The 14,518-nt window shown below is 34.4% G+C and overlaps 1 protein-coding gene across 2 annotated transcripts in view; it reads right to left on the bottom strand.

Annotated features, from left to right (window-relative positions):
* Positions 1-507: 507 nt before the first annotated feature.
* The window catches only part of cdh26.1 (cadherin 26, tandem duplicate 1), a 53,576-nt gene continuing 39,565 nt past the window's right edge, over positions 508-14,518 (bottom strand). Inside the window, exons 6-19 of one of the 2 annotated variants that reach the window (XM_042750249.1) lie at positions 13,705-13,877; positions 13,501-13,629; positions 10,325-10,507; positions 9,594-9,865; positions 8,909-9,051; positions 8,532-8,759; positions 7,757-7,978; positions 7,447-7,577; positions 6,925-6,972; positions 5,733-5,798; positions 3,684-3,728; positions 2,646-2,693; positions 2,346-2,420; positions 508-1,209 (exon numbers count right to left, since the gene is read on the bottom strand). In XM_042750249.1, the coding sequence (XP_042606183.1) occupies positions 991-1,209; positions 2,346-2,420; positions 2,646-2,693; positions 3,684-3,728; positions 5,733-5,798; positions 6,925-6,972; positions 7,447-7,577; positions 7,757-7,978; positions 8,532-8,759; positions 8,909-9,051; positions 9,594-9,865; positions 10,325-10,507; positions 13,501-13,629; positions 13,705-13,877 (1,982 nt within the window). In that variant the 3' untranslated portion in view covers positions 508-990. The remainder of the gene's footprint in view (positions 1,210-2,345; positions 2,421-2,645; positions 2,694-3,683; positions 3,729-5,732; positions 5,799-6,924; positions 6,973-7,446; positions 7,578-7,756; positions 7,979-8,531; positions 8,760-8,908; positions 9,052-9,593; positions 9,866-10,324; positions 10,508-13,500; positions 13,630-13,704; positions 13,878-14,518) is intronic. The other variant, XM_042750250.1, reaches the window with a different exon arrangement.

Below are 14,518 nucleotides of genomic sequence, written 5' to 3'. Positions count from 1 at the left end.
AGAAGAAAGTAGTTTGAATGGAAACTTAGCCTATTTTAACCACAGTATAGATATTTATAATGGTCAATGCTTCTTTTTTAATCTTGCAATTCCTTTTTTTTTTTCTCAGAAATGTGAGTTTTTTTCAAAATTCAGCATGAGCATGTAGTCAGGTGTAATATAATAATAATAATAATAATAATAAAAAAAAAAATAATAATTTCTAAGAGGAATAACAGAATTCCAAGATGTAAAATCAGAATTTTGAGAAATAAAAGTCAGAATTGTGAGATAAAAAATTTCAATGGTGAGGAAACAATTGCAGTATAAATTTTATTCCATGGTGGACATAAGTTTCTGTATAGGGTTGGATTGACATGAAGATGAATAAATGATAGAATTGTCATTTTTGGTTGGACTGACCCTTTAAATATACAAGTGATACTGCAGTGCAAAGTTAAAGTGTACAAAACAGTATGATAGCTAAAGGCAGCAAGTACAGGATAAGTCCAGACAAACACTACCAGCATAAATAATTGTTGTAGTGATGTGTGGCTTTGTGTTTGCAGAATAAAAAAAAGGATCTTAAGATTTGAACAGTATGGCAGCCTATCAGGCCATCAAACTGGTCACAGCCAAAACTAACAGTCCAAGCCACCAACCGCCTCATTTCAGACAAGCTGGTGGGATGCAGACACAAGTTTTTATTTCAAGCACCCAACATGCTTCTTTACACATCCATCATGAGCACAAATGCACAGTGTATTCCTTGAGGCCAGGCAGTCTTAGCACTGAAGATGTGATGTTCATAGCTTATATCCATAATCATCCTGTGCCTGTACAGGTGTCATGGCGCTCAAATTCAAGAATGGCCTAGAGCACTGCCTCAAAAAAAAAAATAAAAAAATCACAGCACAAAAAAAAAGAACAAAAAAACAACACCAGCAACAACCCTGGAACAAGTATTGTAAAAATGTGGAGCGATATAAGGCCTCAAATCATCACCCACTTTCACAGCCGGACGTTCCTGCGCTCCATTGACTGTTGACAGATCCCACCCAGAGTGCTGAACTTTGGCCCCAGGTTCTGCAGGAAGTCCAGGTTATCCCCAAGGTTGCTAACAGTCAGCTGATCCAGTGATTGACAGTCACTGCCCCTCCCCTCATATTCATACTGATATGTGGAATACGCTGGATAGTCCCTCTGGTCTTCCGGAAAGCTGCTGATTTTCTATGGAATAACACAACGGAAAGAGAAATATCAAAATGCGGTAACACTTTAGAATAAGGTTCCATTAGTTAATGTTATTTAACTACTTTAGTTAACATGAACTAAGCAAGAACAATCCTTCTACAGCATTTATTAATCTTAGTTAATGTTAATTTCAACATTTACTAATGCATTATTCAAAGTTAAGCTTGTTAACATTAGTTAATGCACTGTGAATTAGCATGAACTAATAATGAATAACTGTATTTTCATTAACTAACATTAACAAAGATTAATAAATACAGTAATAAATGTAACGTTCATTGTTTGTTCATGTTAATTAATACATTAACTAACATTAACTAATGGAACCTTATTCTAAAGTGTTACCCAAAATGCTTATGCTGATGCAGTGTGAAAGTTTTTTATCTGATGCTGCCACCTTGTGGTGTCTGCATGGTCTGCAGGTCTCTGTACATTAATATTGTGGTGCGCTATGAGGGATAGGTGGCGACAGTGTATTGAATTTTCAACTAAGAACAAGTTGAAGCAAGTTCACCTTTCCACCAATAGTGTCAAAAGAAAAACCAAGCAGTTCAAGATTTTTTCCCCCCACATTAAACAAAGTTTGTTTATACACAATTACATTTACCTTAAATTAATCAGTTTTATGGTATAAAATTATATGTTATAATTAATTAGAAGTTATAAGTTAATAGCATAAAGAAGTATATTTATAAAAACTGTACTTGCAGATAATGTAATGTTAATCAAATAAAAGGCTGCTTAAGTGAGAGAGGCACTTGCATGACCATGTTACTTAACACACTTAAGTACACATTTAAAAAGTGCACTCTGTCAAAATAAAGTTTATATACTGTATGTACTGTAAATATATTTTAAATACACTAAAATACATTATTTATTATACATATGTACATTTACTTTTTTCTTAATTTTTAATTCATAAATTGACATTAAAATAACTGCATTTTTGTTGAGTATGTTTATGTTTGTATATATTTATATCAGTATAAATTAAATGTGAAAATTAGCATTATAAAAGATCTCTCTCTCTCCCTCTCTCTCTCTCTCTCATATGTACTCCAGGTTTCTTTCAAATCATGCTCGTCAGGTGTTTTGTGTATTGGACTCACCCTGTCAATTTGTTCTGCCAGGTTTCTTTCTGTTCGTGCTAAGCTGTATGAGCGCGACATCTGGCGACTTTCATTCTTAAAAACAAGAGATATATTCAATTTAGATAATATATTTAATTTTACTTGTTATTTCTGCATTTAACATTTTTATCTATTTCTACAGTTAAAATGCTCATAGTTTCAGTACTTTTGTAGTTGATTAGTGTTTGAAAATCATTTCTTAAAATCCATCCATCCTTTTTATTTTTATTTTATTATTATTATTTTTTTTAATTTGTATGAATCATTTGAAGAGCTTACCCTAACACTTTCCCTTTCCCTTCGGACCGTTGACCAGTTGTGATGTGGCTTTAGAGAGAGAAATAAAAACAAAAACAAAAAGATACAGAGAGAGAGAGAGAGAGAGAGAGAGAACTGCAGAAATAATGGAGAGAGAATTTGTTATTTTCTTAAATATCCATCACAATAATAACACTTACTCACTTACTGTATATACACTACTGTTCAAAATGTTTGGGTCAGTAAGATTTTTTTAATTGCATCCAAAATAAAAGTTTTTGTTTACATAATATATTTATGTATGCTGTGTTTATTTATTATGTATATATAAATACACACATATGCAGTATATATTATGAAAATATTTACATGTATATACATTTATATATTTATATTCTTAAATATTATATATAAATATATTTAATATATAAACATATATTTTTTAAAAATATATACATGCATGTGTTTCTATTTATATATACATAATAAATATACACAGTGTACACATATGTAAACAAAAACATTTATTTTGGATTCGATTAATCGCAATTAATCGTTTGACAGCACTAATATTTTTCAATAAGTAACTAAATAAGGCCTTTGGGTTGTGAGTGTGTGCAGTATGTTGTAGAACAAAACGTCAAAAATTGAAAAACCCCATTAGAGAATTCCAAAGGAAAATCTCAAAGGGACCAGGCTGTGAATTAGTCTTCGGGGTTCTGATGTCAGGCTGCACTAGTTTAGATAGGTGTATATTGAAAGATATAATGTAAGCATGTAAATCTACCATGCATTTACATTTGATTAGCAACAGAAATAGTACAGTCTAGTCTATTAGTTTAAGCCAAAACTTTCTGTCGAATTCCAGATTATGCAGTCTCAGACGTGAAGCCTGCTCTACTGTGTATGTTAGCACAGTTCAGACTGCTCTGAAGCAGGAACTCATGTCAAGGAACAACTTGGGCAAAAAAACAAAATGTCATATTTTTTTTTTACAACTCTTCCCCTCCCAGTCTGCCGTGCCTCACGTGTCTCCGTCTGACGGATGCTGTCACTCACCATGCTCATCACTCCTCCACCACTGCCCATTTCCTGGAAGTTGTACTGTCAGAGAAAGAAAAAATCAGACAACATCACATCACCAAAGAACAATGTGACTTATGACCATGATTTATGATGTTTAGTTTTACTAATATTTAAATTAAGAGTTGTAGTGTTTTGAACAGAAAAAAATGTGACCCGAACACAACGCAATCTCATGGCAATCCCTGCTTATTTTACATTTTGCCAAATTGGTGGCTAATTTGTATGAATTTGTATAATCTCATTTGTACGTTTTTGTATGATCTGCTTACACCCTGCTGATGGTTATGTTTAGGGGTGGACCTTCACGCTTACTTTTTTCCCTAAAATCATACTTTTTGTATGATTCACATTGTATCAGCACAGAAACTGTAACTACACAATTCCACAGAAAATACTAAATGTATCCTAATCCCTCACGCTTTTGAGTCTTTATCAGTCACACTTTCAGGGCAATAACTAGGAAAAGCCAGCAAGTCTCAACACTCCTTTAATTTGAGATCTTTTTGTTGCTTTATCTCATCATCTTTCTTTCCCAATCCACGAGTACAATGTCACAACATCGCAGATCTACAAGTAATTCAACCATTACATTTCCACCACTGTTGGCAAGTCTGCATATTTTATGTGACCTTGGGCTTCTTTTTTTGTTAAGTCACATAAAAAAACACTGGTTACGGTTTTTTGTGCTTATTTAAAAAAAATGTGGTTGCTTGTTAGGAAAACCTGACAAGCAACGTTGTTTCTTTACATTTATGGTCACTGTTCTTTTTTCAATATATTGTTGAAACTGTCTGCTTGCAGCTAATAATCAATCAGTGCAGTAATGAATGTGATGTAGCGCATTCGTCATCACACATCACACCCCTCACTGGAGTAAAATCCATGTTTAACATGCCGACATGGTGTTCTAATCCAGGCAAGGATGGCTAGTAGATGTAAATAGACTAACAAGGCCACCAACAGAGGTGTACAGAGATGGAGAAGGCGAATGGTGCAGGGGAGGAAAGGGACATTTAATTTGTAAAATATTTTTATAATGCATAAATCATTAAATCAATAAATAACTAACAATTGAGCAGTTATATAGTAGATGCGGTTCGAGTTGATTTTGTTATAAATATATGGCTATTAAAGCTCCCCCTTAGTGCTCTTGTTTTATTCTACTTCTCCATCTCCAAAACTATTCTGCTCGCAGGTGATCGGAGGATAGTGTGTGCACTCCTGCTTTGTTGCAATTGGATGATTTTTGTTAAATAAGTAATTTTTTTTTTCTCTTTAAACTCTATGGTTTCAGTTTACTATGTTGCAGGCTCATTTACTGAAAATAAACAATTGATAATGAAAAATATTGATGATTTTAAATAATATAATAATATTGGGATTGTTTTTGAAGCTGCGATTGCTTATTTGTCTTGCGAGAGTTGGCAACTACCCTGTGCTAATTGAAAAAAAAAAATTAACAAGGGCCCTATTATACACCTGGCGCAATACGGCGCAAGTGTTTTTGCTAATTTGCAGTTCTCATTTTCCCATCCTGCGCCATGTTGTTTAAATAGCAAATGCATTTGCGCCCATTTGTGCGCTCATGGGTATGCTGGTCTGAAAAAGAGGTGTGCTCAGGCACATTGTAGACGCATTGCTATTTTGAGGAACTGAAAATAGACTGTGCCATAGACCAACTCAAACCTGATCTAAAGTTTGGCGCAATATTTTTTCTTTGTTATTTAAAGAGCACGTTAGTAATATGCATCTATACGCGGGTGCACAACGCACATACACTTTGCGTATTACACACACAGGGACGCGCAGCAGCACACAAACATTTTTAAAAATGAAAAATTACATTCCGCCTTGTAAAACGGCAAACAACTAGTGCACAAATAGCACAACTGGCTTTTAAATGGGATGGGAGATGAGACTCTGATTGGTTTATTATATGTTACACCCAAAAAACACTCATTAAGAGAACAGGGACAACCTGTTTAGACCAATGCACCCATTCATTTCATATTTGACACTCACCCCTGCAGGTCTTCTCAGCGTATTGTTTTCCCCCTTCCAGTATCCATCAGTAACCGAATACTCAGGCTGGAACAACAGGCAGACAGTTAGTCACTTGTCATTAACTTAGAGCCATGTCATATTATTTTATTTTAGATCCTGTTGTTACTTAACTTTTAAAATCCCAGAAGTTACTAATCTTGTATTAAAGTATTAAAGTTAGTTCATTTCCAGAATAAAAATTTCCTGATAATTGTCTTTCTTTCTTCAGTCAAAAAGAAATGAAGGTTTTTGAGGAAAGCATTCAAGGATTTTTAGTGGACTTCAGAGGTGCTCAACGAGTTGAAGGTGCAAATTGCAGTTTCAGTGCCGCTTTTACCCAGCTGAGGAATAAGGGTCTTATCTAGTGAAACAATCTGCCATTTTTTTTTAAATGTCTAAACTTTTTAACCACAAATGCTGGTCTTGAACTAGCTCGACCTAACGCATTACACAGTCACATCGGAAAGGTCACGCATGACGTCATGACCCTGTGTTAACAAAGCAAACTTGCAAAAAAAAAAAAAGAAAAGATAAAACAATGATGTCACACCATTTTGAAGCTGCAGGAGAAAATGAGATGGGAGTTTTTCGGCCTACCCTATCTTTTTGAACCGGAGTACACAGATGAAGAAAAACTAACCATGTGTGACCTCTTTTAATGTGATTATGTAATGTGTGAAGTCTAGCTAGTGCAAGAATAGCGTTTGTGGTTAAAAAGTAAATACATTTTTATTTGCTTTTAAGAAAATGTCAAATCGTTTCACAAGATAAGACCCTTCTGATTCCTTGGCTTGGATCGTGTAGAGCCCTTTGAAGCTGCACTGAAACTGAATTTTTGATGTTCAACCTATTGAGCACCTCTGAAGTCCACTATATGGAGAAAAATCCTGGAATGTTTTCCTCAAAACCTTTATATTCTTTGCAACTGAAGAAAGAATGACATTAACACATTGGATGGCATGGGGGTGAGTAAATTATCAGACTATTTTAATTCTGGAAGTATATCAATCCTTTAACGCTTATAGGACAAAATAAATTAAAATCATGCAATTCCTATTCACTGTGCCAAAATGCGACAACAGACTTGTGGGGTGATATGGCTTTTGACCACGTAGGCCTTAGGCCAATGAGAAAAGCAACAGAAAAAAAGAGAGAAAAAACTTGTATGTACCGGTGCAGAAGGAGTTTTAAAGCTTTCCTTCAGATACATTGACTCGGGCTGAGAAGAAAAAAATAAATAAATCACAGGCATAATGATGATCACATGTTCTGCTCTTATACCACATGTGCTGCTTAAAACTGCACCAAATATTCTCAGGTAAACTGGGTCATGCTTTTTATGTAAATATCAGAGCAAACATTTTGGAATGTCCTGGAACAAGTTATGATTACACACAAATAATCTATTCATTTGTAGTAAAACAAAATAATTGTTAAATATAGATACAAAATCAATCTCATTCAAAAATTGTTTATATTAAAGTTATGTTTTTCAAAATGTTCAAAATATGCAATCAGATTTAATTTAATTTAGACTGACGTATATCAGTCAATAATCAGTAAAAATTATTGTGTCATATAATTAAACTTCTAATTAAGAAATAAAGCTCAGGCACACAGTTGATAGTTTCTACAGCTCTTTCTACTAAATTCACAACTCTCAACTCTCAACCAGACTGACAGTTTCGCATACCTTATAGACTGAGCCTCCTCCCTCTTCATTGTATTTGACAAGGGTTTGGTTGCCCTCATCCTGCAGGTTCAGAGGGATGTGTTGAAAATTCTTGCTTTGACAGTCACAGAGGAAACAAAAGAGGAGCAGCACTGCAAAACAACAATGTGCCATTATATAACATACAGTACACATTACACAACATAGGAGGATGTGCCATTATATGAACTGTACTCTCGTGCTTATTCAATCATATCAGCGGAGCAGAACTGTTGTTGCAGGCTGCATTTGATATTTTTGTCTGTCTGTCTGTCGTCTTGTTGAAACTCACAGGCCAATAGGAGAAGTCCAGCAAACAGGACACCGATGGCTGCTGGACCCAGTCTTGAGGAAAAAGGAAGACGGCCACGGCACGTGTTGATTCCCGTACACTCACACACAACCACCTGAAGAACGTCTTCTCTTTGCAGCCCCTGCTGATCCTGTATCTTCAAAGGAATGGAGTAGTTGCCATATGGCAGACTCGTCAAACTTATCAGAGAGGTGTTTGTTCCTGCGGTACAAAGCCAGCAAAACAGGGTTAACTAAAACCGAAACAAAACATTTCTGTTTCTTGAAATAAAATTTAGACTACAGGTATGTCTCATTGGTAACACTTTAGTATAGGGACCAATTCTCACTATTGACTACTTGATTATTAGCATGCATATTACCAGCATAATGGCTGTTTATTGGTAATTATAAAGCACATATTAATGCCTTATTCCAACCATATTTTAGATTTCGTACTCCTACCCCATACCTAAACTTAACAACTACCTTACTAATTATTAAAAAGCAGCAAATTGGTAGTTTATTGAGGCAAAAGTCATAGTTAATGGTTAGTTAATAGTGAGAAATAAAGTGTAACCGTCTTAGTTTTAGTGCCAGCTGTACTAAATGTACTATTTTGATATGTGATGTTCTAAAATAACTACAACTAAAACTGAAATAAAAATATATAGAGACATATTAAAAACAAAAAAATTGCGCAACCAACTGATGGAATCAGAAACATCCTCAACCATTTACTGTGAATGAAGTAAGTGAAATGTATGTGACCTGACCTGTGGTGGGATCCAGCTTCCAGAGACTCTTCAGCACTTCCTCTCCTCCCAGAGAGAAGGAGAAAGGACCTGCAAACGGAGGGCCGTCAAGGTCTGTTGGTTTCACATCCACACGATCGACTTTGTTCCCGCATATGACCGCATTTTTAGATACGAGATAGGGAGCGTTATCGTTCTGGTCGCCTAGGTAGACCACTACAGTACATGTGCCTGTAGCTGAAGGCTGTCCTGTGAACAGCACGTGGGAAAAAAAAGTCAGTGACAGCTGCGTTCAGAGATTAAATGACTGCTTTTAAGAACAGTAAAATGACTTTGAATGCTTTCACAAAAGTTTGGATTGTGTTGAACATACTGAGAACAGATAGTTCAGTGCTTACCGTCATCTATAGCATGCACCACAACAGTGTAGGTGCCATTTTTGACAAAAGGAGACTCGTAGTCCATCTTCTGGACTGTGGTGATCTTTCCTGATTTCGGATCCATACTCACCCATTTGGCTGGGTCTTGAACTAACTCATACCTACATACACATACAGACTGTAAAACACTTTTACTCTCTGTCGGGTCACTGTCCAGTTTCCTCTACATCTCTGATGTGTGTGTGTGTGTGTGTGTGTGTGTGTGTGTGTAACTAAGACTGTATGTATATTTACATTTTATATAACACAATTTCATATTATCCATTTTTCCTATACAGTATTGTTGAAGAGTTTGTGGTCAGAATGACTTTTTTAAAACTAAATTAATACTTATATTCAGCAAGGATGCATTCCTCTGATTCAAAATTAATCAAGACATAGATGTATAAAGTGCTTTCAAAATGTTTTTTACTTTAATCAAAGAATCCTTATATCATGTTTTCCTCATTGATCACAATCAGAAATTGCTTTCAGCAGCAAGTCAGCATACAGTATTAGACTGATTTCTGAAGGATCATGTGACACTGAAGATTGGAGTAATATAAAAATATAATTTGATTTGATATTTTATAAAATAAAAGAAGCATACAAATGAAAATGAAAATTATTTTAGGTAATTTGATGCTGTGCAGCTCAACCACACCTGAGTTTGTTAACGTCCGAGTCCTCATCTTGGACCTCGGGCACGAACAATACATCTCCTGGAGGTCCGTTTTCATTCCGGTAAACTTTTTCAATTTGCTTTTTAAACACAGGGGGATCATTCACATCAATGACTTTCACTGACACTTTGGCAGTGTTTGGCTTTGGTAGGGGGCCTGTTACAACCTTTCCATCAACACACCGAAATAATTTCTCCTCGTTCTCGACTGCTATCTCCAGGTCTGTGATCTCAGTTTTCTCAAAATTCTTCCCCTGCGAACATACAAGCATATTAAAAGCTGTCCATCTATTGTCTAATTCAATCCTGTTTATGAGCCCCCAACAAAATGTTAAACTAACATGCATACTTAAAGAAGTAACTGTGATGAATAAGTGTGTAAATCTGTGAAGTCTGTATTTATTTTTATTGAATTTACCCCCGATAAAGATGCAATTGCTACCATCAACAAACAGTTGAGAGTAGCCATTGTCTTCCATAGTTTGAAAAAAACAAAACAAAAAAACACTATGGAAGTCAATGGGAAGCAGCATATCTTAACATTCCTCCAATATCTTCTTTTGTGCTCGACAGAAGAAAGAAACTCAAAGAGGTTTGGATCGACATTAGTGTGAGTAAATGATGACAGATCTTTAACTTTTCAGTGAACTAGTCCTTTAAGCTTTTCTAAGAAGTGTATGAAATATTTGTGTACAAGTGTATGAAGCATTTACCTTGACAACAGAGAGCACACCTTCATTGGTTTTAGGGTCTGTCTCAATCTTATAATTTCCGTCCTCATTGCCCTTCAGGATGGAGAACTTCGCTTTAGAACCAGGCGTGTTAGGTGTGTCCTTGTCTTTGATGCCGATTCTTAGAATCTCCTTTAATTCCATTTCCATCACTTCAGTGTTGTACTGTTACACACACATATATTAATTTATATCAAAGTATATCATATCAAACCCCATTCTATAATAAAACAAAACAAAACCAAAAAAAAAAAACTAGTTTTTACAGTCCTATCTCACGGCAATTCGTACATATTTTACAATGTGGCTAATTCGTATGAATTCGTAATTCCACACACGTACAAATTCATACAATTTTTGCCAAATCGTACGTATTTTAAGAGTTGCACAATTCGTATGAATTTGTACAAATGACCTACACCTAACCGTCACTGGGGTTTAGGCAAATCATATAAAATCATACACTGTAAAAAATAAGTGTAATTTTAACTGTAAAATTTTGTAAAAACCCTATGAAAAAAACCTGTTAATAGTTGAACAGTAAGTTCCCGTACTTTATACAGGGAAAAACTTTAAAAAATCTAACCAGACATTTCATGTAATTTTACAGTAAAATGCTGTTAAATAAACAGTTTATAGAAGTAAATAAAAATAATCAATGTATAATTTACAGTCAAAAACTGTAAACTGATATTCCCAGAATTCCGTATGCGACACTCCACATTTGAAAGTATTTTGTTTAAATAATCATGTATTTTAATAGATTTTGTTATCAGTTATGTACATTTGGGATTTATGTTACATCTTCTGTTGTTTAATGAAAGTTTATTCCATTATTTAAGTATCATGCGTGTTACCATGATGGTGTTTTGTATTTGCATGAATGACTCTGTGCACCTTCTATATATTAATATATACTCCTGCTTGTGGCGAAGCTACTTGTGATGAGCTTTGATTCTTCATGTGGCTTTCTCTTTTACCACCTGCATTATTATGGTGGTGTACAAAACAGATTTTTATAGCAGTGTGCATTGTTGAATTTACTGGTTTACATTCAATTTGTTTTGTTTGTAAATTACAATTTTATACTGTAAAATGTACAATTTTGGGCTGTTAATGTGTTTACAGTTTTTCTGTATTTTTTACAAAATTATTCTGGCAACCACAGCTGCCAAAATTATTTTGTAAAAACTACATATTTTTTATTTTTTTTTTACAGTGTTCGAGTGAGGTCATACAAATTCGTACGAATTAACCACCACGCAAAATACGAACGAATTGGCCATGAGATAGCGTTGGTATTTATTAAGGGTAAACCCAGCTAACAAAAATATGTTCTAATGACATTAAGTTATGAAAACATTGGTCACACTTTATTTTAAGGTTCAGTTCTCACAATTAACAAGCCATTAACTATGACTTTTGCCTCAATAAACTCCTAATTTGCTGCTTATTAATAGTTAGTGAAGTAGTTGTTAAATTTAGGAATTAATAGATTAATAATAGGCATGCTAATGAGCAACTAGTTAATACTGATAATTGGTCCCTATTAGTGATATGCCGGTATCAAATTTTCATGTTGCGATTAATTGCTAATACTTTTACGGTATACGGTATAACCATGGTATTGAAATTTAGTTTAAAAAAAAGTGGTCATAATACAGTACAACAGATTTAATAACTTTTTTCTTATAACAAAAGTTAAATTTAAATGCAATAAAGCAATACAGAAAAATACATAAAGTTAAACGTTTTACAGAGATTAAAGTGCAAAAGAACAATAAAGACCCATAGGTATCACTTTACATTAAGACCTCATTAGTTAACCTTAGTTAATGCATTAACATTCACAATGAGTAATAGCTACATTTGCTACTGAAGTTATTAATCTTTGTTAAAAAATACAAGTCTTAGTTCATGTTAGCCCATTAAATAACACAGTTGCAACAATCGATTTTAACAACGTGTTATTAAACATTGGAATACCTAAGATTAATGAATGTTCAGAAGAATTTTTCATTGGCAGTTTGTTAACTAATGAATTAACTAATCTTAACTAATGAAGCCCTAATGCAAACTGTGAACGGACAATAAAGAATCAAAACACTTTCAAACAATATCTAGGGCATGTTATAGCCCAGATTAAAATGTAAAAAAAGTTTGAAAATAAATAGCCTATTAAGTCTAAATATTTAAGTATCTGCCGCTGTGATGAACACCGCAGCGAATACACAAATCTGAATGGCTATTTAAATCTATTTAAATAAGTTTTAGATAGTAGCGCAGCTGCTTTATTTATGGGGTTTCCAGGCTGCATTTTCTGCAGTTTAGCACCATCTGCTGTCAGAGAGTGAATGTGCTTTCATTCAGCTCGTCTCTTATGTGTTCCCCCATGTGCTTCTCACATCGGCTTGTTTACGTCTTTCAAGCAGCATATAGCAGTGTTGTGGATTTTGACCAGTAGATGGGAAAATAATTCTTAAAATACATTCAAAATTCTGAATAATTTGTATTATATAATTATTCACGGTATTTAGAAGTGCCCACGATAACAATATCGTGCATATTCATTACGTGATATATCCCATTACCGAATACCTGCACATGTCTAGTCCCTATACAAAAATGTTACCAAAACAATATTTCCAAATGTTCTCTAAGCATTCAAAATGTTTAGTTTTTTAAATGTTTAAACATAATTTAGTAACAAGAGAACATTCTATTTGATTATTTTGCAAGCCTTTTGAGAATGTTACATTTGAATGTTCTGAAACAAGTATTCACATTTACAGTTTCAATAAAAAACTCTATAAACCTACATAAATTATGTATAAAAAAAAAACATTTTTGTGATAACTTTTTGAGATCATTATTAAATACCAGATAACTCTGAATGAATGTTCCATTAATGTTACTAGCAAAATGATTACATTCAAAGCACACAACTGACTGTTTACAAACAGGTTTCCTAAACACTTCTGTCATTGGTCAACCCAAACTCACACCATTGGCTGACCCAATGTTTCTATGTCAGAGAGCATGTTTGGAAAGCCTCACACATTCACAGTGTTTACATTTTCCTCACACATCAATCCACATATGGCTTCCTTATAGTTGTGTGCATATTAAACTGGGATTGTGTGACTAGCCTGACTCACCGTGGCCGAACTGAATTCTGGGGGATGGGTGTTGGAATCAGTGATGTCCAGAATAACAGTTGCAGTTGAAGACATTGTAGGTGTGCCTTGATCCCTCGCTTCAACTAGCACTTTATATTGTTTTGCTTTCTAAAATACAGGAGACAGAAGAGATTAGAAATACTGAAAATTTTTGAAAATGTGCATTTGACATTAGTTACTCACATCATAATCAAAGCATCCTGTGAAGGCCAGCTGTTTGACTGTAGAGGTAGGTAAGTCCTTCAGGGTAAATTTTGGTGAGGCAGGCTCTTGTGACACCACCGCCATGGTGAACTGGGAATTAGGAGTATCCTTCTGATCAATATCAAAAGCTTGTAATGTTGCTTGGACTGTGCCTATGAAAACAAGGATGATTAGAAAGAGAAAACAAGCTCTCTGCTTGCCGTTTACTTTTAATAACTGCTCCTTTTGGATTGGGAAGTAAGTTATGACTTTTGAAAGTATTAGTATGTATAAATATTACAATGAATTCTTTAATCTGAAAAGATCAAGAACAATAAGACTTCCAATAGCATTTGATTGTGTAATTTCTGTGTCGCAAATAGAAATATTTAAAAAACAAAATGTACAAATGCTGCACTGGGGTAGTACACTTTCAGAAGGCATATATACACTATATGTTCAAGGTACTAATGTGCACTCTTTAGTGGTAAATAAGGTATAAATGTGTACCTTTTGAAAGGGTTCTGGCACAGTGACAGTTTTGTACCTTTTTTTTTTTTTAAATTGTGCAAACCACTCCCCCATCTGCCATTGCAAAACAAAATAACCCCACCCCCCAAAACAAACACAAACACAATAGCCCAAGCCCACGTATTTAGATTGATCTGAACTCGATAAACAAACAAACAGAGCAATGTTTTGAAAGCACCACAGAACGTCAGTGTTTACACTGTCACGCTACAAATTACTGTATATTAAGCTATGATTAAAGAAAGAACTATGATATAAAAGCTGCACACTTTATTTTCATATA

Source organism: Cyprinus carpio, chromosome B23, assembly GCF_018340385.1.
Source record: "Cyprinus carpio isolate SPL01 chromosome B23, ASM1834038v1, whole genome shotgun sequence".
In the NCBI taxonomy this organism is placed as follows: domain Eukaryota; kingdom Metazoa; phylum Chordata; class Actinopteri; order Cypriniformes; family Cyprinidae; genus Cyprinus; species Cyprinus carpio.
Note: the sequence above shows the minus strand (reverse complement) of the source record. Positions and strands in the feature narration are given on the sequence as shown.